At 36.6% G+C, this 16525-nt stretch overlaps 2 protein-coding genes across 8 annotated transcripts in view; both read right to left on the minus strand.

The window, feature by feature from the left end:
- Window positions 1-156: 156 nt before the first annotated feature.
- Window positions 157-8214, minus strand: LOC120298288 (uncharacterized histidine-rich protein DDB_G0274557-like). Its single transcript, XM_039321879.1, has 3 exons — window positions 8137-8214; window positions 1765-1854; window positions 157-1212 (listed from the first exon to the last, which is right to left on the minus strand). Exons 1-3 carry the CDS (start codon window positions 8212-8214, stop codon window positions 727-729), a joined length of 654 nt encoding a protein of 217 aa, XP_039177813.1. The 3' UTR covers window positions 157-726.
- Window positions 8215-10632: 2418 nt separating this feature from the next.
- The window catches only part of ABTB1 (ankyrin repeat and BTB domain containing 1), a 28893-nt gene continuing 23000 nt past the window's right edge, over window positions 10633-16525 (minus strand). For 5 of the 7 annotated variants that reach the window (XM_039321774.1, XM_039321779.1, XM_039321778.1 and 2 more), the window contains 2 exons: window positions 15714-15917; window positions 10633-12221 (listed from right to left, as the gene is read on the minus strand). In XM_039321774.1, coding sequence (XP_039177708.1) covers window positions 12015-12221; window positions 15714-15917 — 411 coding nt within the window. In that variant the 3' untranslated portion in view covers window positions 10633-12014. The remainder of the gene's footprint in view (window positions 12222-15713; window positions 15918-16525) is intronic. The other 2 variants (XM_039321775.1, XM_039321777.1) reach the window with 1 other exon arrangement.

Below are 16525 nucleotides of genomic sequence, written 5' to 3' on the forward strand. Positions count from 1 at the left end.
TTTCTGTTGCTGAGTGAGACCGTTGTTAAGTGAGACCATTGCCACATTTGTTAAAGTGGTTAAATTAGTAACACAGTTGTTAAGTGAATCTGGCTTCCCCATTGAGTTTACCTGTCAGAAGGTCGCAAAAGGTGATTATGTAACCCTGGGACACTGCAACTCTCATAAATATGAGCCGGTTGCCACCTATCCAAACTTGATCATATGAGTATGGGGATACTGTAATGGTCATAAGTGTGAAAAACATTCATAGGTTTTTCAGTGCCATTGCAACTTTGAACAGTCACAAAATGAAATGGTGTAAGTCGAGGACTATCTGCAATTGACAAAATCACCATCTTAACTTAGAATTAAAGGTCCACTTTTAAAGTTTATAGTGGGACATTAGAGGCAGGATCTGTATAATGAGTTCAGACATAATGATATTTCTTAGTCTTTAATCATTCGGGTTTTTGAAACATGATTTATGAAGTAGCCTGATGTCTAAATGCAGCTAATTACTTATTTGGTACCTCACATTTAAATAACCCATCACTTCCCAGAGTATATGAATCCAGACAGTATTTTATTCATGAAAATTAAATTAAAATCAAAACTTTGTTAGTATGATGCTACAAAACATTAAGCTAGCAAACATGGAAACCAAGAGAATTCTGCTTGTGTAGGGAGATCTGATGAGTTTCTATTAGATTAAGCTTTCAGTGTCCTACAGTACATCATTTAGTTTTAGTGAAGTTCTGGCCCATGAAGGTGAAGGCCATAGACCTGTATTGCAAGGTCTCCTGGGCAGGATGGTGATTCTGAAAACCCATTGGGGAAGGGAGGAATGGCTGGCCTGGCTAACTTTACTGAGTGAGGACTGGCTTCCTGTTCTGGAGAAATCAAACTGGGTTTAGAGGTTGGATTGGGCTCCTGGACTTCTGGTAAGGAGTGTAGTGAGACATGTTTGCTTGAAGGAGGATAGATGATCACCCGCCCCAATATTTCCTTCTGGTCTGGTAGTATCTCAGTGATGTTAGCTGAGTGGTGAGGAGAGTGTGGCTCCTGGTCTTCATGCTTATGTCCATGATGTTTGTGGTGATGAGCATGGGAGTGGTGATGATGGTGTCTGTTCTCTTCATGGTGATTTCTGTGTCTTTTACCGTCATCGTGATGTTCCTCCTGCCCAGGTTCCAACCCAGACAGTGGAGTCTGTTCATCTGTAACCGGTGGCTAATAGGACAAAACATACAGAAAAGTGGCTTAAGGGGTTGTCAGTATCTGGGCCTATAAATTGTGCTTACTTTTTTTGTGGAATATTCAATATATTAATAATGTGGATGCAGCAAGGTGAGACCTTTCCAATTATATGCTCTCGTGGTACCCTTAATTACCTATGATTTATGCATTTAAAAAAAAATTCAGGGGGGGGGTTTTGTTCAGTTGTTTCTATTTATATTTGTTCATTTCATTTCATTATTTTATTATTGTATCTTATTTAAGGAGTTATTAATTACCTCACTCCACAGGCTTTAGGTAGAATGCAAAACTGAAATATAATCAAGAACTTTACAATAAAAACAACTAACAGTAAAGTTGTTAAGCAGATCTTCTACCTGCTTAATCAAGCAAGGTCTTAACTAGTGATTTTTTTAGCTATTATTTAACTGAGAAATTGATCGCTGTGTTGGGTAAAGTTCAGTCAATGATTTAAAAAAAGTAAACCATGTTTGAAAAACCTGGAGTGAATATTTTCTGCAGATGATAGCTGTCTGAGGAACTTACCAGGTGTGGGAAGAAATGGCATTTTACAGTGACAAATTTCCGATTCTCAATCCGACTATTTACCACAGAGCCCTTGCATAGGCCTGCCTCCTAGAGCAAAAGAAAAACTTTTTATCAAAAAAATCCCCAAGAGGTTTAAGTTGGCCAGATGTTTTTTTTTTTTTTTTTTTTTTTTTTTTATTAAAAGTTTTATAAATTTTACAAAAAAAAACAAGAACAATACAGAACAAAAAACAACATATACAAAAGAAAAAAAAAATTAAACAATACATATAAAAAAAAACCCCCACCCCACACCCCTCCCAAAAACCCTCCCTTCCCCCCCCCTGAGCTTCCCAGAGCAGAATATAGGCTTAAGAAATAATAATAATAAAAAAAAAAAATAAAAAAAATAAAAATTAAATTAAAAACTTTATATTTATATATATAAAAAAGATATATATAATATATATAAAAATAAAACTTATGAAAAAGCTATATGATATTTTTGTATACCCAATCTAAATTGTATAAATTTTATCCATTTGTCCCAGATAGCAAAAAACTTCTCTTGCTTTTGTTGCTTTAAGAAAACCGAAATCTTTGCCATTTCTGCCAGATAAGCTACTTTAAAAAACCATTCCTGCAATGTAGGCAAAGATTCCTTCTTCCAATATTGTCCAATTAACAGCCTCGCGGCTGTAATCAAGTTTAACATCAATACAACCTCCTTTGTATCACAATCTGTAACAATACCTAACAAAATAATTGCGGAGTAAATTTTACCCTCCTTCTAAAAATTCTCTGGATATTCCACCATATTTTGATCCAAAATGCTTTTATCTCTCTACATGACCACCAAATATGATAATAGGAAGCCTCCTTATAACCACATCTCCAACATTTAGGTTGCACGTCAGGGTACATGTAAGACATTTTTTGTGGATCAAGGGGCCATCTATAAAACATTTTATAAAAATTCTCCCTTAGATTCTGTGCTTGAGTAAATTTGACATTTCTCACCCAAATAGTTTCCCAGGTGTCCAATGAAACTGGCTCACCAAAGTTCTGCGCCCATCTAATCATACAATCATTAATTAGTTCCGTTTCTGAGTCCAATTCAACTAAAACCCCATAAATTCTCTTAATGTGGGTTTGTCTTTGATCCTTCAGTTGCTTAATAAGATTTTCATCTTCTCTAAGAAAACCCTCCTTACAATCCATCTTCCATCTATCTAGTAGTTGCCTATATTGGAACCAAGAATAAGTAAAATTTTCTTGTGCTAATTCTTCCCGTGATTTTAATTGCCATTTTTGTCCATCCCATTTAAGTAACTGTCTGTAAGACACCATATCCATTTTAACCCCTCTTTTTATTCCTTCTATCGCATGCCAAGGTATAGCCCATAATGGTACTTTAAAATCACTTTTATAATATTTTCTCCAAATCCTAAGTAAAGAAATTCTTAAAATATAAGATTTAAAAGCCCAATCTATTTTTTTATTAAATATTAAATAGGCATGCCACCCATAAAGTAAATCCCATCCCTCTAGATAAAGTATCTCAAAATTTGTCAAATTTACCCAGTCACTAATTAATGTTAAAACCACCGCATCATAATATAATAATTTGGTACCTTGAGTCCGCCCCTCTCACGGAAGTCTTGCATAATTTTGAACTTAACCCTTGGTTTTTTCCCTGCCCAAATAAATTTATTGAGACCCTTCTGCCACTCATTTAAATTAATCTCATTTTTCAAAATTGGTACCATTTGAAACAAAAAAAGAAACTTGGGTAGAATATTCATTTTTATCACTGCAATTCTTCCCATGAGGGATAATTGCAGCTTTTCCCAATTCTTCAAATCTTTCTGTACCCCGACCCACAACCTTTCATAATTATTTTTAAATAGTTTTGCATTAGAAGCAGACAGCATCACCCCCAAATATTTTACCTTATTAACAATCTCAAAACCCGTCGAGTTAACCAAAATCTGCTTCTCCTGACTCGACAAATTTTTAGGTTAAATTTTAGTCTTATTTACATTAATCTTAAAACCCGAGACCAAACCATAATGGTGAATCAACTGTAATAAGTTTACTACAGAATAATCAGGTTGCGACAAAGTAACACCCAAGTCATCCGCAAAAGCTCTCAACTTATATTCTTTTTTATTAACATATATTCCTTTAATTTCCTGAGACTCTCGAATTTTAATCAATAATATTTCCAATGTTAAAACAAACAACAATTGCGATAAAGGACACCCCTGTCTAGTACCTTTCTCTATTGTGAAAACCTCCGACAAACCTCCATTAACAATAATTTGTGCTGTTTGTTTTTGATATATTACCTTAAGGGCTTGTAATATGTTTTCACCAAAATTCATTTCTTCCATTACTCTTAGCATAAAATGCCAATTCAATTGGTCAAATGCTTTTTCCGCATCTAAAAATATGAGCCCTGCAGGAACTTGGTTGTTCTTATCTAAGTATTCTAATAGATTAATAATTTGTCTAACATTGTTTTTCATATACCTTCCTGTTATAAACCCTGATTTATCTTTATGCACAAGATGATGCACCACCCTCATAAGCCTATTTACCAAAATTTTTACCAATATCTTATAATCCACGTTTAAAAGAGATATAGGCCTATAGTTTTTTGGTAAAGTAAGATCTTGATCCTCCTTTGGAATCAATGATATAAAAGCACTACGCCATGAAGGAGGAATCTCTAAACCCTGTAAGATTCCATTAAAAAGATCATTTAATGGTTGAATCATCTCCTCCATTAAAGCTTTATAATAAACAGCTGTTAACCCCTCCGTACCCGGTGCTTTCCCTAATTTCAATTGTTGAATTGCTGAGGCGATTTCCTCCTTAGTAATTAAACCATTAATTTCATATTTCTGATCCTCAGTCAGTTTAGGAAAACTTGCCTCAGCTAAATATTTATTTATATCTTACAGTTGTACATTAGTAGATTTGTATAGGTTTTGATAATAATCCAAAAAAGATTTTTTAATTAATTCCTTCTGAGAAACTAGTTTACCCTTATAATTTATTTTCTCTATTATTCTCAGTCTCTGTTTCTTTCTTAATTGATAAGCCCACCATCTCCCCGGCTTATTAGCATTACAAAATGTATTTTGTTTCATAAATAATAAATTGGTTGCAGCTTGATCTGCTATCAACATATTAAATTGTGTCCTTAATAACTTTACAGATTCTTTAGTACTTTCATCAGAAGGATTTAGAATCAAAGCCCTTTCTTTTAGTTTAATTTCATCTTCAAGTTCTCTACGTTTCTGATTCTGATTTCGCTTATAAAAATTATTCATTTTTATCAAAACACCGCGCATAAATGCTTTACCTGCATCCCATACCATTGACATTGAAGTCCCCTTATACATATTCAAAGCAAAATAGTCCTTTAAACACTCCTTTAGTTTTTGAACATTCTTCTCTTGTCTAAACAATTTTTCATTAACTCTCCAGGATCTTCTTTCCTCTTTCTCTTGAATCAACTCCATCCAAACTGGACTATGATCCGTCAGTGATCTAGGAAAAATCTTTACATTCTTTACTTTATTATACAAATCCGTGGTAATCAAGAAAAAGTCAATTCTTGAAAAAGATTGTTGTCTGTCAGAAAAAAAAGTAAAGTCTCTCTCCTCTTGATTACGTTCCCGCCAATAGTCCCTTAATTCCCACTCTTCTTTCATATCAAAAAAGGCTTTAGGTAGCCTTGCTTGTTTAAGAAAAGGAGAGGAACCTTTCTTATCCCTTTGTGTATCTAAGACACCATTCCAATCACCCATTAATACCACTGATCTATAATCCAAGCAAAGTTATTTTTTGGTGTAACTGTTTATAAAATTGTTCCTGTTGTTGATTTGGAGCATAAAGTCCAACTATAAGTACTTTCTTACCATAAATACCAAGTTCAATCATCACATATCTCCCCTGGGGATCTGATTCTACCAGACAAGCTGGCAGGTTTTGTTTGACATATATAACAACTCCCCCTTTCTTCCCAGGTGCAGGAGATATAAAATGAGATCCCAAACGAGCATTAACTAAATATTTCTGATCTTTAAGTAGAATATGAGTTTCCTGTAAACAAATAACATCATTGGTATGTTGTTTCAAATAATAAAAGATTTTTTTCCGTTTCTGAGGAGAATTCAATCCATTAACATTCCAGGTCAAAAACTTTGCCATCTCCCTTGGCACGCAGCCTGGAGAAGACACCATCAAACTCTGACAGAGCTGCGTGTGTTGCATAACTCTTGGGTCTTGCTCCTCCCACCGGCGGTGATGCACTTCCAGGAGAATTCTCTTTGGGCTCTTTTTTACGTTGCTCTTTCTCTTTACGCTTATAAGCTGCACGAGTCATCCTCTGCTCTTTAGCCTCCATTTTGGCGTTGCTTTGCCACTTCTATCATCCCTGCGGAAACCAAATCTAATGCCTCAGATTGCTGCTCAGGTTCCTTAGCACTCAAAGATTTCCGACCAGATGAAATTGAGCCTGCACTCAGGACCGAAGTATAGAAATCTCTAGCTTTGTCAACTGTGTTCAATCTGTAACGTGTCCCAGCATGGCTCAAAACGATACCCATCGTAATTTCCCATCTGAATGGCATCGATCTAGCTTTAAGCTCATTGGTTAAAAAAGCAAAGTCTTTCCTACTTCTTAAGATTTTAGATGGGATTTCCTTTAGAATGATAACATCTTGGGCGGCAATCTGAAATCTTTTGTTGTAAAAAGCTTGTATAATCTCATTCCGCAGGGACTTCTTTGTAAAGTAAATCACCACATCTCTGGGCAAATTCTTCTGCTTAGCAATCCAGGAGTTGAGTCTATAAATTTTTTCTACTTCTCTCTGTAATTCTCCTTTATCCATATCCAAAGCCAGCGCCAGATCACTAAGAACCACCTCCATCAAATCTTGATTCATATCTTCCTTGAGGCCTCTAATCCTCAGAGCATACTCCATTTGTCTGTATTGAAACATCAAAATATCTTCTTGTGAGGAGTCCACCTTCCTTTCCACGTCTTGAATTTTGTCATCTAAAGAGTCAACTTTGTCTTCCACTTCCTCAAGCCTTGCATCGAGCTTAACCACCACAGTAGCCAAACCTGAAACAGCTGCCAGTATATCTTGTCGTAATTCATTATTATTTTCTTGCAATTTAGACTTTATCCCCGTTATCTCTTCTTTGAGATCAGATTTAATTTCTGATTTAATCTGTGAAACAAATTGAGTCATTTCCTCTCTCATTTGAACTACAATCTCTCCCATTATACCTCTAACCTCTTGCACTGAAAGTCCAGGTAGAGGAGGGGAGGGTGGTGGCTGAGCCGGTGGTGCATGTTTAGATTGTTGTTGTAGCTGTGCAGTGGAAGTTATAGGAGAAGAAATAACCTTGGGTACTGAGGAAGGCTGCTGCCTCTTTGAAGCCATTTTAAAAAGCACAATTGTCACTTCCCTTTCACCTCCAGCCAAAAAGGGAGGAGGAAAAAAAGAAAAAAAGAATTTTTAAAAAGAGACAAACTATAATCATTAAAAGTCCAGAATAAATCCCAAGAATAAGTAATAAAAGAGCAAACAATTCAAAAAAAAAAATTCTAAGCCAAAAGCAAAAGCAAAAGCAAAAAACAATCCTAAAAAAGGGAAAGTAAAACAAAAGAGAAAGGAAAAAAAAACTCCGACACTTTCAAAACGCCATCTTAAGTCCTTTCACTAGTATAACAAAGAAAAGGAGGAAAAATAGTAAAAATCAAAAGATAAAAAAATAAACACCTAAAATATAAGAAAAAGTCCTTTAAACTGCTCCGTCCGTTTAAAAATTACTCCCCAAAATGCTGTAAACACGGAGATAGAAGCGGCGGTTTCTTTTGCTTCCAAGGAAGCAAAAACAGCTGGGAGGCGGAGATCAGCAAGAGCTCCGAGGGAACACTCCTTTCACCCCCTCTAGAAATAAATCCAGAGGGGGTTCAGGGGTTCTACCTCTACTCTTTCGTTCTCTATCCCTTCCCTTTGCCCGGGAAGGGATTTCCGAGCCGCGGGCCAGCTGATGCGCGCTGCGCTCCGCGGCTCTGACACTTCCCCAGCTGGACGGCTAAAAGCTAGCCGCCATCGCCGTCGCCTCCCACCGGAAGCTTCCGGAATCTGTCAGTTTCTTGATCTGTTGATAATCAACGTTTTGTGCAGCAACCACAGCTTCCCAGAAACTGTTCAGAGAGGTGTACTGTTCTTCATCGTAAATCTCCCGTTTAAGAAGAGCCCACAAGTTCTCAATAGGTTTAGGTCAGGTGAAGAAGGGGGTCATGCCACTATTCTTTCATCTTTAAGGCTTTTACTGGCAAGCCACACAATGGAGTACTTTGATGCATGTGATGGAGCATTGCTCTGCATAAAAATCATGGTCTTCTTGAAAGATGCAGACTTTTTCCTGTACCATTGCTTGAAGAAAGTGTCTTCTAAAAACTGGCAGTTTTGGGAGTTGATTTTGAGTCCATCTTCAACCCGAAAATGTCCAACTAGCTCATCTTTAATAATGCCAGCCCATACCAGTACCCCACCTCCACCTTGCTGGCATCGATTCAAACAGCAGCTCTGTGCCCATTACTGATCCAGCCACGGGTCCATCAAGAGTCTCATTAGTCCATAAAACCTCTGAAAAATCTGCCTTCAGATATTTTTTGGCCCAGTCTTGCCATTTCAACTTATGTGTCTTATTCAGTGGTGATCAGGCTTCAGCCTTCCTTACCTTGTCCACGTCTCTGAGCACTAACACCTTGTACTTCTGGGCATTTCAGGCAGGTTGCATATGCTGGAATATGACAGCACTGGAAGTTAATGGGTTCCTGGTAGCTTCACATTTGATTCTTCTTAAATCTTTGGTAGTTAATGTGCATCTTTTTTTCTCAACATGTTTCTTGCAACCTTGTTGACTATTTGCAACAAAACGTTTAATGGTTCTGTGATCACTCCCCAATATCTTAGCAATTTCAAGAATACTTCATCCCTCTAAAAGACTTTTTACAATTTTTTACTTTTCATAGTCAGTTAAAACTTCTTTTGGCTCATTTTGCCTGAGGAAAAGAAGCTAATCATTTCACACACCTCGATATAGGATGTTAATCTCCTTAGGCCACACCCTCCCTCATTACACAAATACACATCATCTGATATGCTTATATCCACTAAGCATTCAAATTTATACAGCTTAGAGTGGAAAATATGCATGAAAATAATGATATGGTCAAAATAGTCACTTGCCTAATAATTGTGCACACAGTGTAATTGTGTTAAATGTGGAATTAAATGGTATCAGATCTACATATACAAACCATTTTCCCAAGCTACTATAATCTCTAAATGGTAACTGAAAAGGATATTTTATGCAACTACTGGTAATTAAATATACCATCAGTAGATATTACTGTTGATTGGAAGACGGCATCAAGTTTGAGTCTTGGGAGTGTAAGTAACATGGAACTTTTGCAGCACTCATTTTACTATTTAATGAGGCACAGGAAAAGCAGATTAATGAAATAGACTCTTTATTGCTGCACACATGCTTATATATTAAGCTTTTTTTTAAATATATAATTATATTGCCATTCTGTAAAGCTTTACATTTTATTTTAAATAACAGAGGGCCAAGTTAAAGTAAGATCATAATAAGTCTGACATTTAAACTCTCTACAAGGCAATTAATAGCTAGGAAGACTAACAATAAATAATTAGAGATCCATTATTTTCCGAACTTCTTTGGATTTAAGGGAGGGGACCTTTCACTGTATGTTAAATAGATACTAGTCTGTTTTTATCCACAACTCTGATTTATACAAGGGAACCAACAAAATACAAGACAGACCAAGGGATAGCTCATCAAGGAGTTGTACTGAGAAACACAATAATATTGGTAATTCATTCTGAATGTACTTACATTCTCAGTACTATAAACAAAGTTTTGTTCAGCCACCTTCACTGCCTATCTAAAAGTTAACTGAATCTTCACTTGACAATATTTTTAAAAAGTTTTTTTTATTTAAAAAACCCCAAATGCAATTACCAGTAGTAATTTTCTGTGCTTATATCATGTTAACTTTACTAGATACTTGCAAAGAAGAGAACACTAGAATGCTATGTATAAAAAAGCGTACTGTGCTTTGTTTGTTGCAATAATTTACTGTTCAAATAAAAATGGAAACAGAAAAGGTTATGATTTATTCCAGTATGATGTCCATTTATTCACTGGAGGGGGCTCATAAGTTGGTACAAGAAAAATTCTTTAATATTTGCCAAAGATGTTTGCCAAAAAGAAATGTCAAGAAATCCAGCATTTTAGTTCCCTTCATTTTCCTGGTAAAACGGAGGAAAAGAAAGATCTTGGCCAGGCTTTTATTTATGGCTTGTGAATAACAGACTAGTTCCTTATGCTTTTAAATAAGCATCATTCCTTTAAGGGTGTGCTTTTCTTGGCATACTATTAAGAATACACAACGTTTTGACCTTACGTGTAAAGAGTTATCAGTGCATGGAAACTCTGCTAGAGTCCAACATCATTTTTGTCACATCAATATCTCACTAAAGTTAATCTACCAACGCAACTGCTGTAACACTTACTAACAGTATTACTGTAATATACAACAATATTTCCTCATAACGTCAGGATAATCCAAATGGGAATTTAGTTCTTTCTTTGTCAAATTTATCTAATAATGAGCACATAATTCTAGAGTGGTTGGGTGACACAGAACCCTGGCTGATCTACCTAGTATGGGTTTCATTGCATTTCCCATCCCTTCCCCCCCCCCCACTGTCTGAATGGCCACAATGTATTTTCCACCTATCATTCATATTAATGGGAGGAATAACAAAGAACATAATGAACTGGACAGTGGTGAGACAGTATTTACATACAGACTAAGATCTTAATAACCAGTCCGAATTGTCTCTTTTCAACATGAAAATATGGCATGATGATGCAGATGAAAGGTCTGCTATGCTGTTCTGAACTTAGTACTTAAACTAATCTCACAAGCTATGTATATACACCCTAGATTGAATATATACAGTAGGGGGAAACAGCACCAGTCTCATTTAGGAAACCTGCCAATCAATTACAGAGCCAGCTAGAACATCTGTTATTGACAGGTGATTGTAGACATTAGAACTGTGTACATATGGATGACCTACACCTCACTGTGTCCAACAATAGAATATTGTTAAATTTTCATACAGACCTTCACATAGGGGACCTTAATGTGAAATGACTTAAATCAAATGATGTATACCCTAAAATATTGCACTGTATATACTATGACATGTGAATATATTCTCATCTGCCATTCAATATATCAAAGGGTAGAACTAGTTAGCAAGGTGATACCTTCTATCGCCTCACAATATTGGGATCTGCACAAAACAAATTTATGCTTCCACTGCAAAGGCAAACAATGCTCCATCAGTCCATTGTGGTATCATGCAAGTACAACATAGTCACTTGTACATACATACTCCATGCTGAAATTTGGAAATCACATAAGTAAATCCCCAAGCACAGTAAAATCAAAAGAACATTACTATCTACAGATATGCAGATATACTAAACCTTCATGTCTCAGTGTCCCTATAAAACAGCAGAAAAGGGGAGAGGGCAAGTGCTTTTGCACCATATGGTGACAAAATATTTTATTTCAAGGATCAATTTTTTTAAAAAAGTAAATGAACTTGATCAGCTGATAAATCAGGCAGCTAGATTAGAAAACTGAGGGTCTGCTCAGTTCCAGCTGTGCACATTTCGAAGATTAGGCTGTAAGTCTAACAGCAGGCAATCTCAGCTTTTAGTCCACCAACTTCATATTCTTATAATTCAGTAAAAGCTTTTATTTCCTTCTTTACCCAACAGGAATGGCAATATTCTGAAGGATGGACCCATTTTCATTGAGCTTTTTTGGACTGCAGTAATTGGTTGTATGCCAAATAGTACATTCACTACATGCAAATCTTTCATCAACAACATAACATATACCTAACCATGTTTTCAAACTACAGATTCTTATGGGGACCTGTTTCCTGGAAGAATTAAAATATTAATTCAGATGCAGTAGTCATCAATGTAAAAAATAAGGAAAGCATAAATAAAACATAAAGAAATGGGAAAATCAAATAGAAAGAAAAAGATGTGAACTTTGCAGAAATGAACTCTGAACTGATACTTCATTTAATTACACAAGAAAATCTCCCAGATTAACATTCAAGTCCAATGCTAGCCAAAAGATTATCCAGAGCATCTAATTTCTGGTTAGCCTCTTCAATGGCACTGTACGTTTGAACGTTGCTGGTTATATGAAAACGGATGTCGTCCACAAGAGGAATAGAGTCCGTCTCCTGCCGCTCTTCCACTGCGTCAGCATTCTCTTTCACTGCTGCTGCAAATTCCTCAAACTCCACTAACTGAAGAAACAAGGGACAGAAAATGGATAAATCCAGAAGAATCTTTATCAGACTGTTTTCACTTATGCTGTCAATGGCAACAAAACTAAATTCTCAGAGCGCAAAATCCTGCACCCTAAAAATAACTGTTTTCACTAGCCTAATTCCGCTCTGAGAATAAGATGAAAAATGTATTTTAAAAAAAGCAGCCTTCTAACGCTATAACAAAATAATATAGTGATGGCACAAATCTTTTAAAAACAAACCTTGACCCTTGGCCTTTTAGCCACATTGCTTTTAAACACACAACTCACAGAGGAATGTTTGCAGCCTCACTCACACCATAGCAAGTATTGTCTCTACTACATGCTTCTGTTTTTCATAGCTTCATCCAATAAACTATAACAATGAAGGACTTTTTTGAATTCTGAACTCTGGGGAGATTAATCCAATACCTCGTACTGGTTTGGAGATGAGAAGGACAATTACAAAAAAATCAATTATTGGACCTTTGAAAAGCAAAATTGGGTCATGCTTGTTCCTAGTAAAAACATAGGTGAGGAATTTTGTATTAGTGAAACTGTTAATTTGGGGGGGGTGCACTTTCACAAACAAGAAATAATTTCACACCTCTCTCAAAACCTGTTAAGTAAAGAATGTTGCAACTTATGTGGGAGTGCTAATTAAAACCATTTATAAAATCAGTAAATTGACTAAGGAACAGTGAATTTCACTTAAGAAAAATTGGTGCTGGTCAAATAGATCTTCCATGTTCCATAACCAAGTGTGAAATTACACGGGAAGAAACAAGATCATTTCCTTCTACTGGGGTCAAACACCGGTGTGGACATCAATATCATCTATATATCTATATCTAATCTCTATCTTTATCTATCATCACACATACACAAACACACACACAAAGTGGATATACAATGTACTACAGGTTACTTAAAGCATAACTCAAAAATGATTTTCCCATCAATTTAATTAGAATGATAAAAGTAGCTTTCTCTATATGTCCTCTCAAAAGGTATAACATAAAATCAAGATTAAAGCAACAGGATGTATAGTGAGGGAAAAAAGTATTTGATCTCCTGCTGATTTTGTAAGTTTGCCAACTGACAAAGAAATGATCAGTCTATAATTTTAAAGGTAGGTTTATTTTAACAGTGAGAGACAGAATAACAATAAAAAATCCAGAAAAACGCATTTCAAAAAAGTTATAAATTGATTTGCATTTTAATGAGTGAAATAGGTATTTGACCCATTTGCAAAACATGACTTAGTACTTGGTGCAAAACCCTTGTTGGCAATCACAGAGGTGAGACGTTTCTTGTAGTTGTCCACCAGGTTTGCACACATCTCAGGAGGGATTTTGTCCCACTCCTCTTTGCAGATCCTCTCCAAGTCATTAAGGTTTCGAGGCTGACATTTGGCAGTCGAGCCTTCAGCTTCCTCCACAGATTTTCTATGGGATTAAGGTCTGGAGAGTGGCTAGGCCACTTGAGGACTTTAATGTGCTTCTTCTTGAGCCACTCTTTTGTTGCCTTGGCCATGTGTTTTGGGTCATTGCAATGCTGGAATACCCATCCGTGACCCAGTTTCAATGCCCTGGTTGAGGGAAGGAGGTTCTCATCCAAAATTTGATGGTACATGGCCCCGTCCATTGTCCCTTTGATGCAGTGAAGTTGTCCTGTCCCCTTAGCAGAAAAATACCCCCAAAGCATAATGTTTCCACCTCCATATTTGCTGGTGGGGATGGTGTTCTTGAGGTCATAGGCAGCATTCCTCCTCCTCCAAACATGGTAAGTTGAGTTGATGCCAAAGAGCTTGATTTTGGTCTCAACGGACCACAACACTTTCACCCAGTTCTCCTCTGAATCATTCAGATGTTCACTGGCAAACTTCAGACGGGCCTGGACATGTGCTTTCTTGAGCAGGGGGACCTTGTGGGTGTTGCAGGATTTGTACTTCATGGTGTAGCGTGTTACCAATTGTTTTCTTGGTGACTATGGTCCCAGCTGCCTTGAGATCATTGACAAGATCCTCCCATGTAGTTCTGGGCTGATTCCTCAGCATTCTCATGATCACTGAAACTCCATGAGGTGAGATTTTACATAGAGCCCAGACTGAGGGAGATTGACAGTTATTTTGTGTTTCTTTCATTTGGAAATTATCGCACCAACTGTTGTCACCTTCTTACCAAATTGCTTGGCAATAGTCTTGTAGCCCATTTCAGCCTTGTGTAGGTCTACAATCTTGTCCCCAACATCCTTGGACAGCTCTTTGATCTTGGACATGATGGAGAATTTGGAATCTGATTGACTGATTGCTTCTGTGGACAGGTGTCTTTTATACAAGTAATAAGCTAAAATTAGGAGCACTCCCTTTACGAGAGTGCTCCTAATCTCAGCTCGTTACCTATATAAAAGACACCTGGGAGCCAGAAATCTGGCTGATTGATAGGGGATCAAATACTTATTTCACTCATTAAAATGCAAATCAGGTTTTAAACTAAAAAAAAGTTAATAACTTTCCAATGCGTAATAGAGGCTTTATAGCCAAATAAGAACATTCTAATACATGTTCTTAATTACATCAATTCTCACTTATATGGATGTTAACACAATTGGCACGGAGGTTCCAAGAAGCTTAGGGATTAAATTAACTGTTCTTATGAATTCATTTTGTTCATGACAAATTTAAATCACTTCACAGAAATTCCAAGAAATTCCTTCATTTTATAAAGGTTTGGCCTGACAAAATTAAAATGGATCACACGTTGGTTAAGAACACAAAATACTGTCTTAGAACAACTGACATAATGTGTTCTTTTAGACCAATTCTCATTATTATTAGGTATTCTTTTTTTTCTAGACTAGACCATGACTTTTTGGGTAATACGGAAACATATAAAAGTGTATCATCACACTTATCTTGAAGTGGGGAAAAAAATCAGGAATTGATAGCATCTTTGCTTTTTCAACAAATATTTTTTATTAAAAGGCATAAGCTTTCATGAGCTGCAACTCACTCCATCAGATTATTAGTTGGGAGGGGAATATCTATGATTGATTTCACTCAAAGTTGGCATTTTAGGATTTTTGTTAGTCTTCATATTTTTCTTCTATTTATTATACCTTTGATGGGATTGCTTTAAATTTAGGATTGTCTTGCTTCTGGCTAAAGATAAATTGTAATTGTACATAGTATTTGTATTTATAAAACGTTTTTAGATGAAGACACAACTTCATTTTTATGGCAGTTATCACATTTCTCACTATAACATGGGAAATAGTGTTTATTCCACTATATGACATCCCTTGCTATAGACATCCATTTCTATAGAAACCAACTGTGGTTATGGCTATAAAAAAATAGCAAATTTTACAAATAAACTAATCGCTTATTGGAACTTAGGTTTTAAAGCCCTTTCATGTCAAATGATTATTTGCAGCCTGTCAGACAAATAATATCTATAGTAGCTGTCCTTTACCTCCTTTTTATTACCTTCTCAATTATCCTTGCCATATACTCTGTGCACTGATCTTCCAATCGGGTCAGCTGGAATAGTTTTGCAATCTTCCAGATGCTGACAACACTGTCTTCATCGAGAACCTGTGCCAAAGTTCTCCCACACAGGCGCTTAAGCCCAGGTAACAGATACATATCAGCGACACAAAGCACTTCATAGGCGTTTTCAGGAGACAACTGCTGGGACAAAAGGCATCAATATAATTAAACTCAGTATGACTCAGTATTTTCCCACTACAAGACAGATTGAAAGCCCAATCTGAATTAGGACAAAAGAGATGCAGACTGTAGTACAACTTCAGCCATGGAAGTACACTTGGGACCACTCTTACGTTCTCTCCTCAACCTACATCACAGAGCTACTGTGTGTGTGTGGGGAGGGGGAATTAAAGGTGTAGTGCTATGTGTGGTGCCAACAGTTCCTTGAGGAAAGAAGTACCAGTAGTATAAATCCAACAAATCACAATCATATGAGCTGTGGTGGCACAGTGGTTAGAATGCAGGCTATTTCTGCTGACTGCTGACTGCCGACTGCCTGCAGTTTGGCAGTTCGATTTTCACCAGCTCAAGGTTGACTCAGCCTTCCAGCCTTCTGAGGTTGGTAAAATGAGGACTCAGACTTATGGGGGCCATATGCTGACTCTGTAAACCGCTTGGAGAGGGCTGTAAAGCACTGTGAAGCAGTATATAAGTCTAAGCCATATTGCTATTGAAAGATGCAACACTGATAATTTTAATGTCCACAAGTGTACACAAAAAGCTAAATCCACAGTAGTAATAGTAGTAGT

Source organism: Crotalus tigris, unplaced genomic scaffold (assembly GCF_016545835.1).
Source record: "Crotalus tigris isolate CLP2741 ecotype Arizona unplaced genomic scaffold, ASM1654583v1 scf7180000023829.5930981, whole genome shotgun sequence".
In the NCBI taxonomy this organism is placed as follows: Eukaryota; Metazoa; Chordata; class Lepidosauria; order Squamata; family Viperidae; genus Crotalus; species Crotalus tigris.

What these genes read in the sequence shown, in the direction of transcription:
- LOC120298288 (XM_039321879.1), bottom strand. Translation starts at nt 8,214, where the DNA reads ATGGTACAGGAAAAAGTCTGCATCTTTCAAGAAGACCATGATTTTTAT. An exon ending in GCTCCATCACATGCATCAAA is followed by an intron (nt 1,855 to 8,136) that starts GTACTCCATTGT and finishes CTTTTGCTCTAG; the next exon opens with GAGGCAGGCCTATGCAAGGG. An exon ending in GCCATTTCTTCCCACACCTG is followed by an intron (nt 1,213 to 1,764) that starts GTAAGTTCCTCA and finishes TTGTCCTATTAG; the next exon opens with CCACCGGTTACAGATGAACA.